General features: G+C 42.5%; 1 protein-coding gene across 5 annotated transcripts in view; it reads left to right on the top strand.

Moving 5' to 3' along the window:
* The window catches only part of CSGALNACT1 (chondroitin sulfate N-acetylgalactosaminyltransferase 1), a 360,766-nt gene that overhangs the window by 310,017 nt on the left and 36,122 nt on the right, over positions 1-14,627 (top strand). For 4 of the 5 annotated variants that reach the window (XM_017539691.2, XM_037742421.1, XM_017539692.2 and 1 more), the window contains one exon: positions 10,377-10,478. The exons of the other annotated variant lie outside the window; for it this stretch is intronic. In XM_017539691.2, coding sequence (XP_017395180.1) covers positions 10,377-10,478 — 102 coding nt within the window. The remainder of the gene's footprint in view (positions 1-10,376; positions 10,479-14,627) is intronic. 5 annotated transcript variants of the gene reach the window in all.

Below are 14,627 nucleotides of genomic sequence, written 5' to 3'. Positions count from 1 at the left end.
CATATTTTGAGGCAGGATATTTCTCTCTCTACTTTATTTGTAGTGTCAAAGCTGGGTGGAGGAGAGAAAGAACTCCCAGAGGCTTTGTGCAGCCTTTGTTGGAGTTCCCTGTTCTTGTGGCTCTTCTGAGCCCTGGGATGGATATGTGAGTTGCACCAGGCTTACTTGGTGTAGGAGGAATTCATTCTTTTCCCGAGGGGTAGATGTATCATATTTGGCTTTCAGAATGGCCTTCATATACGGGCCAAGGCCTCAGACATCACAAAGAGTCAGCCCCACTTGTTTACATCTCCAGCTCACTTGCTCACCTTCAGCAGCTCTTTCCACGCCTACCAGTCAAAAGGAGGAAAAATGAAAGTGTTGGCTCTGTTTCTAATGGTTCTGTGGGGTGTGGGGGAGATACCTAAGTCATCAGCTCTCAGTATTTCTCATCCCTTCTCCTCTAACTGTTCTGATAAAATATCTCGACTAAATGTGATTAACATTTTTCTTATGCTTCTGTCAAATCCCCCCTTCCCTGCTCCTTTTTTTTGGCAGGGGTTAGTTCACCAAGTGTAATTAGGATGGAACTACTTATCCTCTCTACTTTCATTGCAATTTGTAGAAAGACCAAAATATTCCACTGTGGCTCTTCCTGCTGCTGGTGCCAAGGTCCTAGGTAGAAGCCAAGGTCTCCTAGATCTTCCCTGGGTCCTGCCTTCTCACACTTGAACCTGCATCTCCTTGTTTTCTCACCAACCTGCTTCCCTTCTGGAGGTGGTTGCTGGGGCCAGGAGCCACAGGAAGCTAAGCTAACGTAGAACCTTCCATTTCTTTCCTTGGCCTCCACTCTGTTGAAGTTCACAGCAGAAGATTATGTCTCCCTCATTGGTCATTTATTGGTGGCAGAATTGTTGCCATTTTCAATGATTTTTGGCACACAATTTGCAATGATTGCTATTTGAGATTAATTTATTTAAAGCATTATTCTTCTCATGCATCACCTTCAAAATGTCAACACCCTTTGTACTCATGCAGTTGGTTGAGGAATCCTTTATGTGTTGCTTCATATATCTCAACTTTAGTATCTTCTGTAAAAGGAAAGTCTGGGTCCAGATGGGCCCCGGCCCCTTGTACGTCTATGCTTATTATTGGTAGAAGTAGGTTTTTCCACATCAATATCAATTGGTTAATTATTTACCTAGAAAAGACTTACATGGCTTAGTCTTAGAATAAATATGTCATCTTGGACAGAAGGAAGAGATGTGGAACCTGGAATTCCCAAGGAAGAGCAGGCCTAGTCACCAGGCACAAAGTGGTCCTGGGGAAGGCTAGGTCTGCAGAAAACAGCTCACCTGGGGTGCTGGCCAGGCATGGTTACAGTCTGCAAGGAAGCAAAGGCCACAGCTTTGTGCTCTAGAACTGTACTCAGGGTGGTCCCTGGGGGCAAAATTGATTCCTGGGTGCACAGAATGTGTGGACTAAGTTATCTATTGCCATTATTGTTTCTTCTCATTATAGTTATCTCAACTACTCTCAAAAATTATATTTTAGAAAATACAAATTTAATAAAACTATTTTTATAAAGTTTAATAAAAAAGGACTCAGTAACAATACTGGAAGAGGGACTGTTCCACCTAGAAATTGGCACTAGTAGAAACAGTTGAAACTTGTGAAAAACACTAGGTTTCAGAACATCCCAACAGACCAGGAGAAAGGGATAAAACAAAGGCCACAGTCCTCCAGCTGTTCATGTTTAATGAAGAGAAGCCTGCCATTTGTTGAGTGAGATGAGCGTTCTTCTAGAACCCAGACCCTAAAGGGCCTTCATTTAAGAGGCATTGAACCACCAAATAAATGATATTCCTAGGATTTACAAGTAATCATGATGCTAAAGCTTGATGCTAGAGCATGAGTATTGCCAACTCTCTGAATAAGAATAAAAACCCTACCACACCCTTGATACCAATATAGACTGCTCTGTTCTTGGTGCTGTGGGGCTATTTAGGTGCTTTGTGAGTCCATTTTGTTTTTTTCTTAGCAACAGGGCCGTAAAAAAGCTCAGTGGCCCAAGCTGGTGTGCAGTGGTGCCATCATGGCTCACTGCAGCCTCGAACTCCTGGGATCCAGTGATCTTCCCACCTCACCCTCCTGAGTAGCTGGGACTACAGAGGCATGCCACCACATCCAGCCCGATTTTTTATTTTTCATAGAGACAAAGTCTTGCTATGTTGCCTAGGCTGGTTTCAAACCCCTGACCTCAAGTGGTCTTCCATAAAGATCCCTTTCCAGCCTGCCTCGGCCTCCCAAAGTGTTGCACATGAGCCACTGTACCTGCCGGTGACTTCATTTTTGTTTGTGGAAATCGGATGCCTGGAACTGTGGCAGGCCCCTTCTCTCCTGCCATCATTGTCCTGCCCAATGTAGGACAGGATTTATATGCAGTTTCTTCTCCCCTGGGTGCCCCACCCATATTTCTTGGGTCTCTGCAGACTCTCCCTGCAGCTGGGAACAGAGGGAGCTGACCAGGGAAAGCATGCTTTAAATGTAGCTCCTGCTGTTTTTCTGTTTCCCTTTTGCCCGGTTGCCATTGACTTAAACCTACTTACTCCTTCTCCTCCTTCCTCCTTCTTCTCCTCTTTCCTCCTCCTCTTCCTTCCTTCTCTTCCCTCTTCCTCCTCCATTCTTCCCCCTCCTTCCTCTTCCCTTATTCCTCCTCCCCCCTCCTCTTCCCTCCTCCTCCTCCCTTCCTCCTCCTCCTCCTCCTCCTCCTCCTCCTCCTCCTCCTCCTCTCTTCTCCCCATTTTGCACTTGAAACTATTCTCAAATTTGGGTTTTGGCTGCTTTGTTTCTCTTACTTTCCATATTCTAGATTTTAAGCCAGTCAGTTATTTCATTGTTTATTTTGTTTCTGATAGCAGGAAGAACTTCATAATAACAAAACTATAGATTTTCTTTGGTCTTTATCTCTAAGCCTCTCAGAGGGGAAAAAGGCAGAATTTTTATGGAAAATATTCTTTACTTTTCTGTTAAAAAATCTTTCTTAATTCATTCCACATTTACTTGATTTTTATTTTGACAACTTCCAGCTGGACTGAGAATCCTTTTTCATGTTGCCATATTCCTCCTCAGACTTGACTGGTAACTTTAGTCTTAATGTTCTCTTTCTAACATTTATGGTGTTTTAATGAAGCATCAAGGAACTCTTTTACTTTAATTTTCCTTAGCAGTTCTCTTTTACTCCTTTTTGGCCTAGAACCCTTAAGATGGCTCTGGAAATTTTAGGAAAATTATTTTAAATCAGTAATTATAGAATCTCTGAAATTGAAATGAGCCTGGAATGTTATAGCTAGGCTGGAATAAGTGACAGAAAGCTCTCCGGTCATCAAATGTTGGATGGTGGTAGAGATTCCTTGTTTCTTTGTGTTCCCCAACAAGAAAATAAATTTTACCTAGTCTAGTCCTTCTACCTCTCCCATGGGCCATTTCACTATTTGTACACCAGAGCTGCACTAAGAAAGCTGGATGGCTAATGAGTTCGAGAGGGAATAATCTATATTATTTACTGTATTTGGGTAAAGGTTTCTCTTTGGGAACTTAATAGAAGTTGGTTTTTATTTCACTTGAGCCAGGGGTTATGTAGAAACATCTATCCAACAGTAAAAAATGACCTACTGGAAAATGATCTCATTTTCTGTTTTGAAATGGGAATTCAGGAAGATAAGTCCCAGTTGTGTAGTTGAGAGTCAAAATTTACTCATTTCTTAAGACTGATTGGACTACTCAAATAATGGAATAGAATAATTATATCTTAATAAATTTATCTTGACATGGGGGAGAGAGATGACCCTCCAAACCAAAGGAAGAATACTGATTTTAAAGCCAGATTTTAGTTAGCCCAGCTTACTCTGTTGCTTATTTCCAATTTCCTTGTGCCAAGGAATTACTTCTTATAATCATAGAAGACTAGAGGTAGAGTTTTGGAACATGAGGGCTATTACGCATCATTTCATTTCTTAAAACCTAAATAGATATTCATCACATACCTGAACATTTGAGTAGGAAATTAACTTAGAAAAGAATAGTGATATGATTTCCTTGCATCTGTGCCTTTTCTCAGCTGTAAAAGCCCTGTCTTTGCTCTTGTTCATGTGTGTGAAGGCTACTCGCCTATCAATGTTCAGCCTGGATCCCCCCTTCTCCTCAGTCCCCCTTTCCCTTGCACCCATTGGAAATAAACATGCTCTCCTCTCAGCCTTTTAGCTCATTTTACCTCTGTTAACATGGTTATTCCATCCTGCATTATATTATAGTTCTTCAGTTGTCAGTTTCTTCCAATAAACTGTAAAGTTCCTGCAGTAGGGAGGATGACTAGTCATCCCAATTTGCTTGGGACTGAGAAGTTTCCTAGGATATGGGATTTTTCACTGCTAAAATCTAGACAATCACAGGAAAACCTGGATGATTGGTTCCACTACAGACCATACATGGTTATCCTTTGTAAATCTTCCTCCAGTGAGGTTAAGGCATTGCACACAAAGGTGCTCAATAAATGTTTATAACTGAATCCATGTTTTCCTAGGCCATGCAACATGAGGTATAAAGATAGGTATCCCTAATTGCAAGAAACACCATTTTCCCTCTGTCTCTCTCTCTTACCTACTCTGGCAAGAACTCCAACCTTCTCTGGCCCTCTTAGTCTTTCTAGGTATCCTCAGTGATGTCTCACACATGTGCAGATGTTAAGTTCAACTTCCACTGGCTGCACAAGCATCAGCTGTATGAAGCAAACTCATGCTTCTGACAACAGCCAGAGGGGCTATCACTCTCTAATGGCATGGAGTTGCTGCTGCTACTGAACCCACTACTGGCATCTCTATCACACCAACACCATTAGGTTCATTCCTCAAAAGCCCTGGCTTGAGTTTTCGATACTCTCATAATTTTGTTTCCTATAAAGCCTTCCCATGTTTCTTGTAGCTCTGTCTCTCTAGGACTCACAGGTGAGTCCACAAGAGCTGGCTGAAGAATGGGACCTACCCCAGGGATGTGCATCACTTTGACAACCACGCTGCCCCTCTGACAAGTCAGATGTTAATACTGAGCCTACTTCAGTGATTGTTCTTAAGACAGTGATTGAGAACCGAGACCAATTTATATACCTGCCTTCCCCTGCTCTGGGACATGTGGCAAGGTCTGGAGAGACCTTTTTGGTTGTCACATCTGGGATAGGTGGGTGCTTCTGGCATCCAGTTTGGTAGAGGCCAGGGATGCTGCTACACAGCCTACAGTGCCACATCACGGCACCTCCCACAATAAAGCATTAGTGGGTCTAAACTGTTGGCAGCGCAGAGATTGAGAAACGCTCCCTTAGGATGAGTTATTGCCTAAGGGTACAACCCCTCCTCCAATCAGGCCTCGGATCAGCCTGTCCCCAGTCCATCAGATTTGCCCATTATATCTGACTATTTCCCATCAGAAACTCAGGTTGAACAGTCTTCCCCATAGCGCATTTGGAGTTTTGCTGTGGTTTCTCCCTTCTACCTGGCCATACCAGCCACCCAGCTCTGTAGTGCAATCCTATACGGTGAGACCAAAGCTGTCAGACTTTGCAGGTGCATCCCTCATGCTGCTCAGGTGGCATGGGTAGGCCCAGGCAAGTCCTTAGGAAACCTGGCTTTCATGCCTGGCTGCCTCCCAGACTCGGTCAGGTCATTGGAACTCCTCTCTGTACGCTAAGGCTACGAACAATGGCCACGTACCTCCTTCCACAGGGCAAGCATGCAAATTAATGACAGAACTCAAAGACCATGAAGGGCTTTTGGCCTCTTGGGAAATAGAACTATAGGTGTTTAAGTGACTGTGATACATGTTTTCTGACAGAAAATATATCTTAATTAGTCTCTGTACTCTCCTGTTACAATATCCAGGGGAAGAAGAACTGGTTGGTTTTTTTCCTCCCCACAAGAAAAAAATGCCCTGAAAAGAGTCTTTGTGGAATAGAAATGGAATATTCAGGCTGGGCATGGCAGCTCACACTTGTAATCCCAGCACTTTGGGAGGCCAAGGCGGGTGGATCACCAGAGGTCAGGAGTTCGAGACTAGCCTGGTCAACATGGTGAAAACTCATCTCCACTAAAAATACAAAAATTAACTGGGCATGGTGGCATGCACCTCTAGTCCCAGCTACTTGGGAGGCTACGGTGGGAGGATCACTTGAACCTGGGAGGTTGAGGCTGCGGTGAGCCAAGATAGCACCATTGCCTGGGTGACAGAGGAAGACTCTGTCTCCAAAAAATGAAAAATAAATAAAAATTTTCAGGCTTCCAGATTCAGGCAGAATGAGCCAGTAGGAATGGGGAGCTCACGCATGGAGACCATGTGAAAATGATGAGCTCCCCAGAGGGATCTTAGGAAGCTGGAGTTTCCTGAGGTACATGGCAAAGGCTTCATAGACAGTGTTACCAAGGTGTTTATAGAGAAATGCTATCACAGGCATGTAAGTCAGCCCAAAGGACCCAGGTAGCATGTGTCCAGCTGTGGATAAATAACAGTGTAAATCCAGGAATTTGAATATACAATGAATAAAATTTTCCTCCATTCTCATCCCTTTTACTTTATTTATTTATTTATTTGAGATGGCGTCTCACTCTGTTACCCAGGCTGGAGTGCAGCAGCACCATCTCAGCTCACTGCAGTCTCTGCCTCCCAGATTCAAGTGATTCTCCTGCCTCAGTCTCACAAGTAGCTGGTATTACAGGCGTGCACCACCATGTCTGGCTATTTTTTGTATTTTTACTAGAGACAGGGTTTCACCATGTTGGCCAGGGTGGTCTTGAACTCCTGACTTCAAGTGATCCACCCACCTCAGCTTCTCAAAGTGTTGGGATTACAGGCTTGAGCCACCGTGACTGATCTACTTTACTTTTTAAACCTTTGCCTCCAAAACAAAAACATATGGACAAGTCACCCACTCCTTCTCACACACACCTTTCCAGTGGATTAAGTCTACTGAGAATTGTTTTGAGCAAAACAAAGATCATTCAGCCAGGCAGCCAGCCATGGTTTTTCATAGTATGAGACTCATATTCTTCTAAGGCACTTGTTTGTTATGTTACAGAGAGTTTTGGTTTTGCACAGTACATGGGGAACTCAAGGGCAGATGTGTCTTAGTCATTTTTTAAGACCCACTGGTAGAGTATGTGGCCCATGGTATGTTGTCACCATCTGTTTGTTGAATGAATGAAGAAAAGAATACGTGAATAAATGGAACCTTGGAGGTAGACCTCACAACACATTCTGCTTTGCCTTGTTTAAGACGCCTCACCTAGTCACAGGAGTAAAGGCCCAGTGCATCTGTCTTACTGTTTAAAAACAGGAAGTGCTTTGAATGGATTTAAAAATACCAGAGAGGGAGACAGCAAAGATGTTATTAGAAAAATGAGAATGCCTTTCCTTGAGACTTAGCAGGTGACCCTCTCCTGATTCTAGGATGGATTTTTCCCACTGCATGCATACATTTCAAGCAGTTTTTCTGACACTTGACCCATGTACACTTTTATTCTACCCTGGCAGAGGAAGTTGAGGCATTGTCTGAGAAGTTTGTCAAAGGGATCTTTTATGTACAGAGGATTCCATTGTTGGTTGATGATGACTCAGTCTGCAGGGACTGTGGCTAAGTGGGAGCTCCTGGTTTTGAAGTGTCATTCCATTCTAGGCCTCTGTTCTCTTTTAAACCTCTGCCATCACTCTGGGTTCCTGAGGCAGTTCTTTGTTCCACCAGAAAGAGACAGAATTCTCAAATGAATCCTGTGACCAGAGTGAGCCCTGGGTGCCTCTTGCCTGGTTCAATATCATCTTCCCTATTTTTTCCGTCTGGAATTCTCTTCTTTCCTACTTCTATGTTTCTAAACCCTATCCTTCTCCTTCACAGCTCCAGCCATCCCAGCCCACGGGATTTGCTATGCCTTATGAATTATATATTTTTTATTTCAGTGCCATGAGATGTTTGATGGTTTTATTAGAGCTCATTTGATTTCCTAAGTAAGTGTTATGAAGGCAAGAACTGTATCTTCCGTGGCTGTGGATTTCTCCCAGCAACGCGAGGAAGGCAGTCACTCCTTTTTGGTGTCATTATTAAAAGCATTGAGCAAACTGCCCTCTGGATTAGAGCTCAGGGATCTCTAGAAATCATGATGTGGATTATTGTTTGAGGGCTAGGGCAAGTAGCCAACACTGAGATAAGAGAAACCACATGGAAGGAAGTACGAAATACCAATATCACAAAATACCATCCCACCAATAGAATCTTTTCGTTAACTTGTTTCCAGAAACTCACGTTAAAATTGCACACATACAGGTATGCAGTTGTCCCTCTGTATCCATGGGTTCTACACCTTCTGATTCAACCAATCAAGGACTGGAAATATTCTAAAAAACAAAACAGGAATGTTTGCATCTGTACTGAATATGTTCAACCTTTTTTTTCCATGATATTATTCCCTAGACAATATAGAACAAAAACTCTTACACAGCATTTACATTGTATTGGGTGTTACAAGTAATCTGGAAATCATTTAAATCTACAAGAGTATGTGTGCAGGTTATATCCAAATACCACACCATGTTATATAAGGCAGAGGGCCCAACCCCTGGGCCAGAAACCGATACTGGTCTGTGGCCCCTTAGGAACTAGGCCACACAGCAGGAGGTGAGTAGCTGGTGAGTGAGCGTTAGCACCTGAGCACTGCCTCTTGTCCTATCGGCTGCAGCAGTAGATTCTTATAGGAGCACAAACCTTACTGTGAACTGCACGTGTAAGGAAACTAGGTTGCATGCTCTTTATGAGACTCTAATGCTTGATGATCTGAGGTGGAACAGTTTCATCCTAAAACCATACCCCCATCTCTACCCCCACTCCCAGTGTTGAAAAATTGTCTTCCACAAAACTGGTCCCTGGTGCCAAAAAGTTTGGGGACTGCTGATATAAGGGCATGAGCATCTGGATTTTGGTATCCCCAGGGGACTTCTGGAATCAATCCCTCATGGATACTAATATGGTTTGGCTATATCCCCACCCAAATCTCATCTTGAATTGTAGTAATACCCACCTGTTAAGGGCAGGGCCAAGTGGAGATAATTGAATCATGGGGGCAGGTTCTTCCATACTGTTCTTGTGGTAGTGAATAAGTCTCACAAGTTCTGATGGTTTTATAAATGGAAGTCCCCCTGTGCAAGCTCTCTTGGCTGCCACCATGTAAGATATGCCTTTGATCCTCCTTTGCCTTCTGCCATGATTGCAAGATCTCCCCAGTCATGTGGAACTGTGAGTCCATTAAACCACTTTCCTTTGTAAATGACCCAGTTTTGGGTATGTCTTTATTAGCAGCATGAGAACAGACAATTAGCACAGATACTGAGGGGAAGGTACATATATGTACACAATATGTGCATATATGTGTACATAAACTGATTTACACACATGCTTATATTTACATATCTACACATATACACACATTTACATGCACATATATACATACATACACATTCACACATACACACCTGCATTTACATAAATACACATACGCATAAATGAACTCAACCCTCAGCAGAGGACCTTCCCAGATTAGCTAGGGCGTTCTCTTAAAAAGACCCAGCAAAAAAACAAATTGCTAATGTGGGAGAGCAGGTCAGGACAAGGCCAGAGCCAGAGGTCTGGCTCCAGGAGGATGCAGCCAAATGGTTGTTTTGTCAGATCCCTGGAGCATGAGGTGCTGGGTGCCTGGGATCATCAGAGTCATGGAGAGGAGAAATAGGGATGTGGTGAAGGTGATTGTATCTGCTTGGGAAGGGTAAACTTCAGTGACTGTGTCTCTGCCTTGCCATTTCTTCAGACAGTCATAACACTGGTTACTTTCAAGGCATTCTAGAGTCCTAAACAAGAGAGTGAGTTTTGACCTTTGCTCATCCACTCTTTAAGACTCTGTGTTTGGCCCACACAAAAAAAGAGTCATGGGCAAGGATTCTAGTCTCATCCTCTCTGCATTTGGGCTTTCTCATCTTTTGTACTTCAGTGTCTTTTTATGGGGTAAAACCAGGGACCCATTTCCATGACACTGTCTGGCCCCAATGGGCTAGGCCTGTGGCAGATTGGAACTGAGGTGCCTTGCATCTGAGTTTTGATTTACTGCATATTTAAATTTCCTTGTTGTCCCAATAAGATAAATACAAATACAGGCAATTGGAATGGCCAAGCAGAAAGGTTCTGGATTCCCCTTTCTGTTTCCTGGAAGCTTACTTAGTTTCCTTTAAGACCCTTTTGCGCTTTATGAAAAGGCATTTGTGCTGTGCCCGTCAATGTGAAAACAGGCACCAGATGCGTGTGTTTTGTTTTCCAGGGAAATGTGCATCGAGCAGGATGGGAGAGTCCATCTCACTGTTGTTTACTTTGGGAAAGAAGAAATAAATGAAGTTAAAGGAATACTTGAAAACACTTCCAAGTGAGTACAATATAGAGCTGTCATAAGGAGTCATAGTAACTGAGCTCAGAAGACACATCCAAGGCTGAAACTTCGGCTTAGTTTAATTTTCCTTTACACTGTGGGTGAACTGGGTTGGATTGGTTATTGGCTGTGTGCAGGGAAAGTCTGCACTCTTCTTCCCCAGAAAACTACCCTATCTGACACTGGTTTTCAATGTGTGGGGGTGATGACTTTGATAGTGGAGATAAACTGCACAGCAAGGGTGAGGGGAGTGTGGGCTTCATTGAGCTTCCACATAACTGGATGTCATCACTTTTAGCACCATAGATGTGGGGACTTCTTTATGTTGCAGCTTAGAAATTAGGGAGAGTACAGCTTTGCAGGGAGCTCCGTCTCAGCCACAGCTTCAGAGACTGAGTGAAGTCTATGCTCAAATCTCATCCACTTAGCAAACAGTCTTTGGGCTTTCATTTGTTATGTGTTTTAAGACATTCAGGGGAAACCAGAAGTGGTGGCCAAGGCAGGATCCTTGATCAAACCTACTCAGTTGATTACAAATTATTTAACGAAAAACTTGAGACCTCCAGTTGTACATTTATACCTAGTTGATCAGTTGCATGGGGAATACATCTATTCAAAAGTAGCATGGATAGATCTTTTTCCCTATCAAAATAAATCAATAGGCTGGGCACCATGGCTCACGTCTGTAATCCCAGCACTTTGGGAGGCCGAGGTGGGTGGATCACATGAGATCAGGAGTTTGAGACCAGCTTGGCGAACATGGCAAAACCCCATCTCTACTAAAAATACAAAAATTAGCCAGGTGTGGTAGCAGGTGCTTGTAATCCCAGCTACTTGGGAGGCTGAAGGAGGAGAGTTTGAATCTGGGAGGCAGTGGTTGCAGTGAGCTGAGATGGCCCTGTGTTGCACTGTAGCCTGGGAGACAAGAGTGAAACTTTGTCTCAAAATGAATGAATGAATGAATGAATGAATGAGTGAATAATCCCCATGGCATCCTCTCCCAGTAAGGAAGACAGAATGGCACTGCACACTGGCCTGTATTTTGCCTTGGAGGTTTACAGGGGGAGATATCAGTAATCAGGTGGGTAGTTTGTACACAAGTAAAGCTTTGAGTATGTCCAGTGTTACTCAGGGGCAGAAATAATCTGAATAGGTCCTTATGATTTAGATATAAATAGTACCCTCTGTTTTTAGTTTCTGGCAAATGGTAATAGGATGATAGTTGAAAGATAAGATTCTAAGATTGAGTGTACTTTTTCTTCATTTTTATGCTTTGTTACTAGTTTTGTATTAATGGTCCCAAGATCTGAATGCTAGTTATAATTATGCAAGCATTCTTTTTTAAATTGTACTTTAGATTCTGGGGTCCATGTGCATATCATGCAGGATTGTTGCATAGGTACACACATGGCAATGTGGTTTGCTGCCTCCATCCCCCCGTCACTTACATCTGGCATTTCTCCCCATGTTATCCCTCCCCAACCACTATCCCTCCCCACTCACTATCCCTCCCTTGGCCCTGCTCAGCGGACCCCAGTGTGTGATGCTTCCCTCCCTGTGTCCCTGTGTTCTCATTGTTCACCACCTGCCTGTGAGTGAGAACATTTGGTGTTTGCTTTTCTGTTCTTGTGTCGGCTGGCTGAGAATGATGGTTTCCAGGTTCATCCATGTCCCTATAAAGGACACAAACTCATGATTTTTTATGGCTGCATAGTATTCCATCATGTATATGTGCCACATTTTCCTTTCCAGTCTATTGTCGATGGGCATTTAGGATGGGCCCATGTCTTTGCTATTGTAAACAGTGCTGCTATGAACATACATGTGCATGTGTCTTTATAGTAGAACGATTTATAATCCTTTGGATATATACCCCGTAATGGGATTGCTGGTCAAATGGAATTTCTATTACTAGGTCCTTAAGGAAGCGCCACACTGTCTTCCACAATGGTTGAACTAGTTTACACTCCCACAAACAGTGTAAAAGTATTCCTATTTCTCCACATCCTTTCCAGCATTTGTTGTCTCCAGAATTTTTAATGATCGCCATTCTAACTGATGTGACGTAGTATCTCCATGTGGTTTTGATTTGCATTTCTCTAATAATCAGTGATGATGAGCATTTTTTCCTATGTTTCTTGGCCTCATGTATGTCGTCTTTTGGAAAGTGTCTGTTCATGTCCTTTGCCCAATTTTGGATTAATTCATTTGTTTATTTGTTTGTTTGTTTGTTTTCTTGTAAATCTGTTTAGTTCTTTGTAGATTCTGGATATTAGCCCTTTGTCAGATGGGTAGATTGCAAAAATTTTATCCCATTCTTTTGGTTGCCGGTTCACTCTAATGATTGTTTGTTTTGCTGTACAGAAGCTCTGGAGTTTATTTAGGTACTATTTGTCTATTTTGGCTTTTGTTGCCAATGCTTTTGGTGTTATAGTCATGAAGTCCTTGCCTATACCTATGTCCTAAATGGTTTTGCCTACATTTTCTTCTAGGGCTTTTATGGTGTTAGGTCTTATGTTTAAGTCTTTAATCCATCTGGAGTTAATTTTAGTGTAAGGTATCAGGAAGGGGTCCAGTTTCTGCTTTCTGCACACTGCTAGCCAGTTTTCCCAACACCATTTATTAAACAGGGAATCCTTCCCCCATTGCTTGTTTTTGTCAGGTTTGTCAAAGATCAGATGTGTGGCATTGCCTCCAAGGCCTCTTTTCCGTTCCATTGGTCTATATCTCTGTTTTGGTACCAGTACCATACTGTTTTGATTACTGTAGCCTTGTTGTATAGTTTGAAGTCCAGTAGTGTGATGCCTCCCGCTTTGTTCTTTTTGCTTAGAATTGACTTGGCTATGCAGGCTCTCTTTTGGTTCCATATGAAGTTTAAGGTGGTTTTTTCCAGTTCTGCGAAGAAGGTCATTGGTAGCTTGATGGGGATAGCATTGAATCTGTAAATTACTTTGGGCAGTATGGCCATTTTCACGATATTGATTCTTCCTAACCATGAACATAGAATGTTTCTCCATCTGTTTGTGTCCTCTCTTATTTCGTTGAGCAATGGTTTGTAGTTCTCCTTGAAGAGGTCCTTTACACCCTTTGTTAGTTGTATTCCTAGGTATTTTATTCTCTATGTAGCGATTGTGAATGGGAGTTCACTGATGATTTGGCTGTCTGTTAGTCTGTTATTGGTGTATAGAAATGTCTGTGATTTCTGCACATTGATTTTGTATCCTGAGACATTGCTGAAGTTGCTTATCAGTTTAAGATTTTGGGCTGAGTTGACAGGATCTTCTAAATAGACAATCATGTTGTCTGCTAATAGAGACAATTTGACTTCTTCCTTTCCTAATTGAATACCCTTTCTTTTTTCCTTGCCCAAGTGCTCTGGCTAGGACTTCCAATACTATATTGAATAGGAGTGGTGACAGAGGGCATCCTTGTCTAGTGCCGGATTTCAAAGGGAATGCTTCCAGTTTTTGCCCATTCAGTATGATGAATGGCTGTGGGTTTGTCATAAATAGCTTTTATTATTTTGAGATATGTTCCTTCGATACCTAGTTTATTGAGATTTTATAGCATAAAGGGTTGTTGAATTTTGTTGAAGGCCTTCTCTGCATCTGTTGAGGTAATCATGTGGTTTTTGTCTTCTGTTCTGTTTATGTGGTGAATTATATTTATAGACTTGCATATGGTGAACCAGCCTTGCATCCCCAGGATGAAGCCTGCTTGATCATGATGGAGAAGCTTTTTGATATGCTGTTGCAATTGTTTGCCCATATTTTATTGAAGATATTTGCATCTATGTTCATCATGGATTTTGGCCTGAAGTTTTCTTCTTTTGTTGAGTCTCTGCACGTTTTTGGTATCAGGATGATGTTGGTCTCATAAAATGATTTGGGATGGATTCCCTCTTTTTGGATTGTTTGAAAAAGTTTCAGAAGGAATGGTATCAGCTCCTCTTTGTATGTCTGTTAGAATTCAGCTGTGAATCAATCTGGACCTGGGCGTTTTTTGGTTGGTAGGCTATTAATTGCTGCCTTAACTTCAGCCCTTGTTATTGGTCTGTTCAAGGTTTCAACTTCTTCCTGGTTTAGCCTTGGGAGTGTGCAAGTGTCCAGGAATTTATCCATTTCTTCCAAGTTTACTGGTTTATAT

The sequence above is a fragment of the Cebus imitator genome, unplaced genomic scaffold (assembly GCF_001604975.1).
Source record: "Cebus imitator isolate Cc_AM_T3 unplaced genomic scaffold, Cebus_imitator-1.0 Scaffold120, whole genome shotgun sequence".
NCBI classification, from domain to species: domain Eukaryota; kingdom Metazoa; phylum Chordata; class Mammalia; order Primates; family Cebidae; genus Cebus; species Cebus imitator.
Note: the sequence above shows the minus strand (reverse complement) of the source record. Positions and strands in the feature narration are given on the sequence as shown.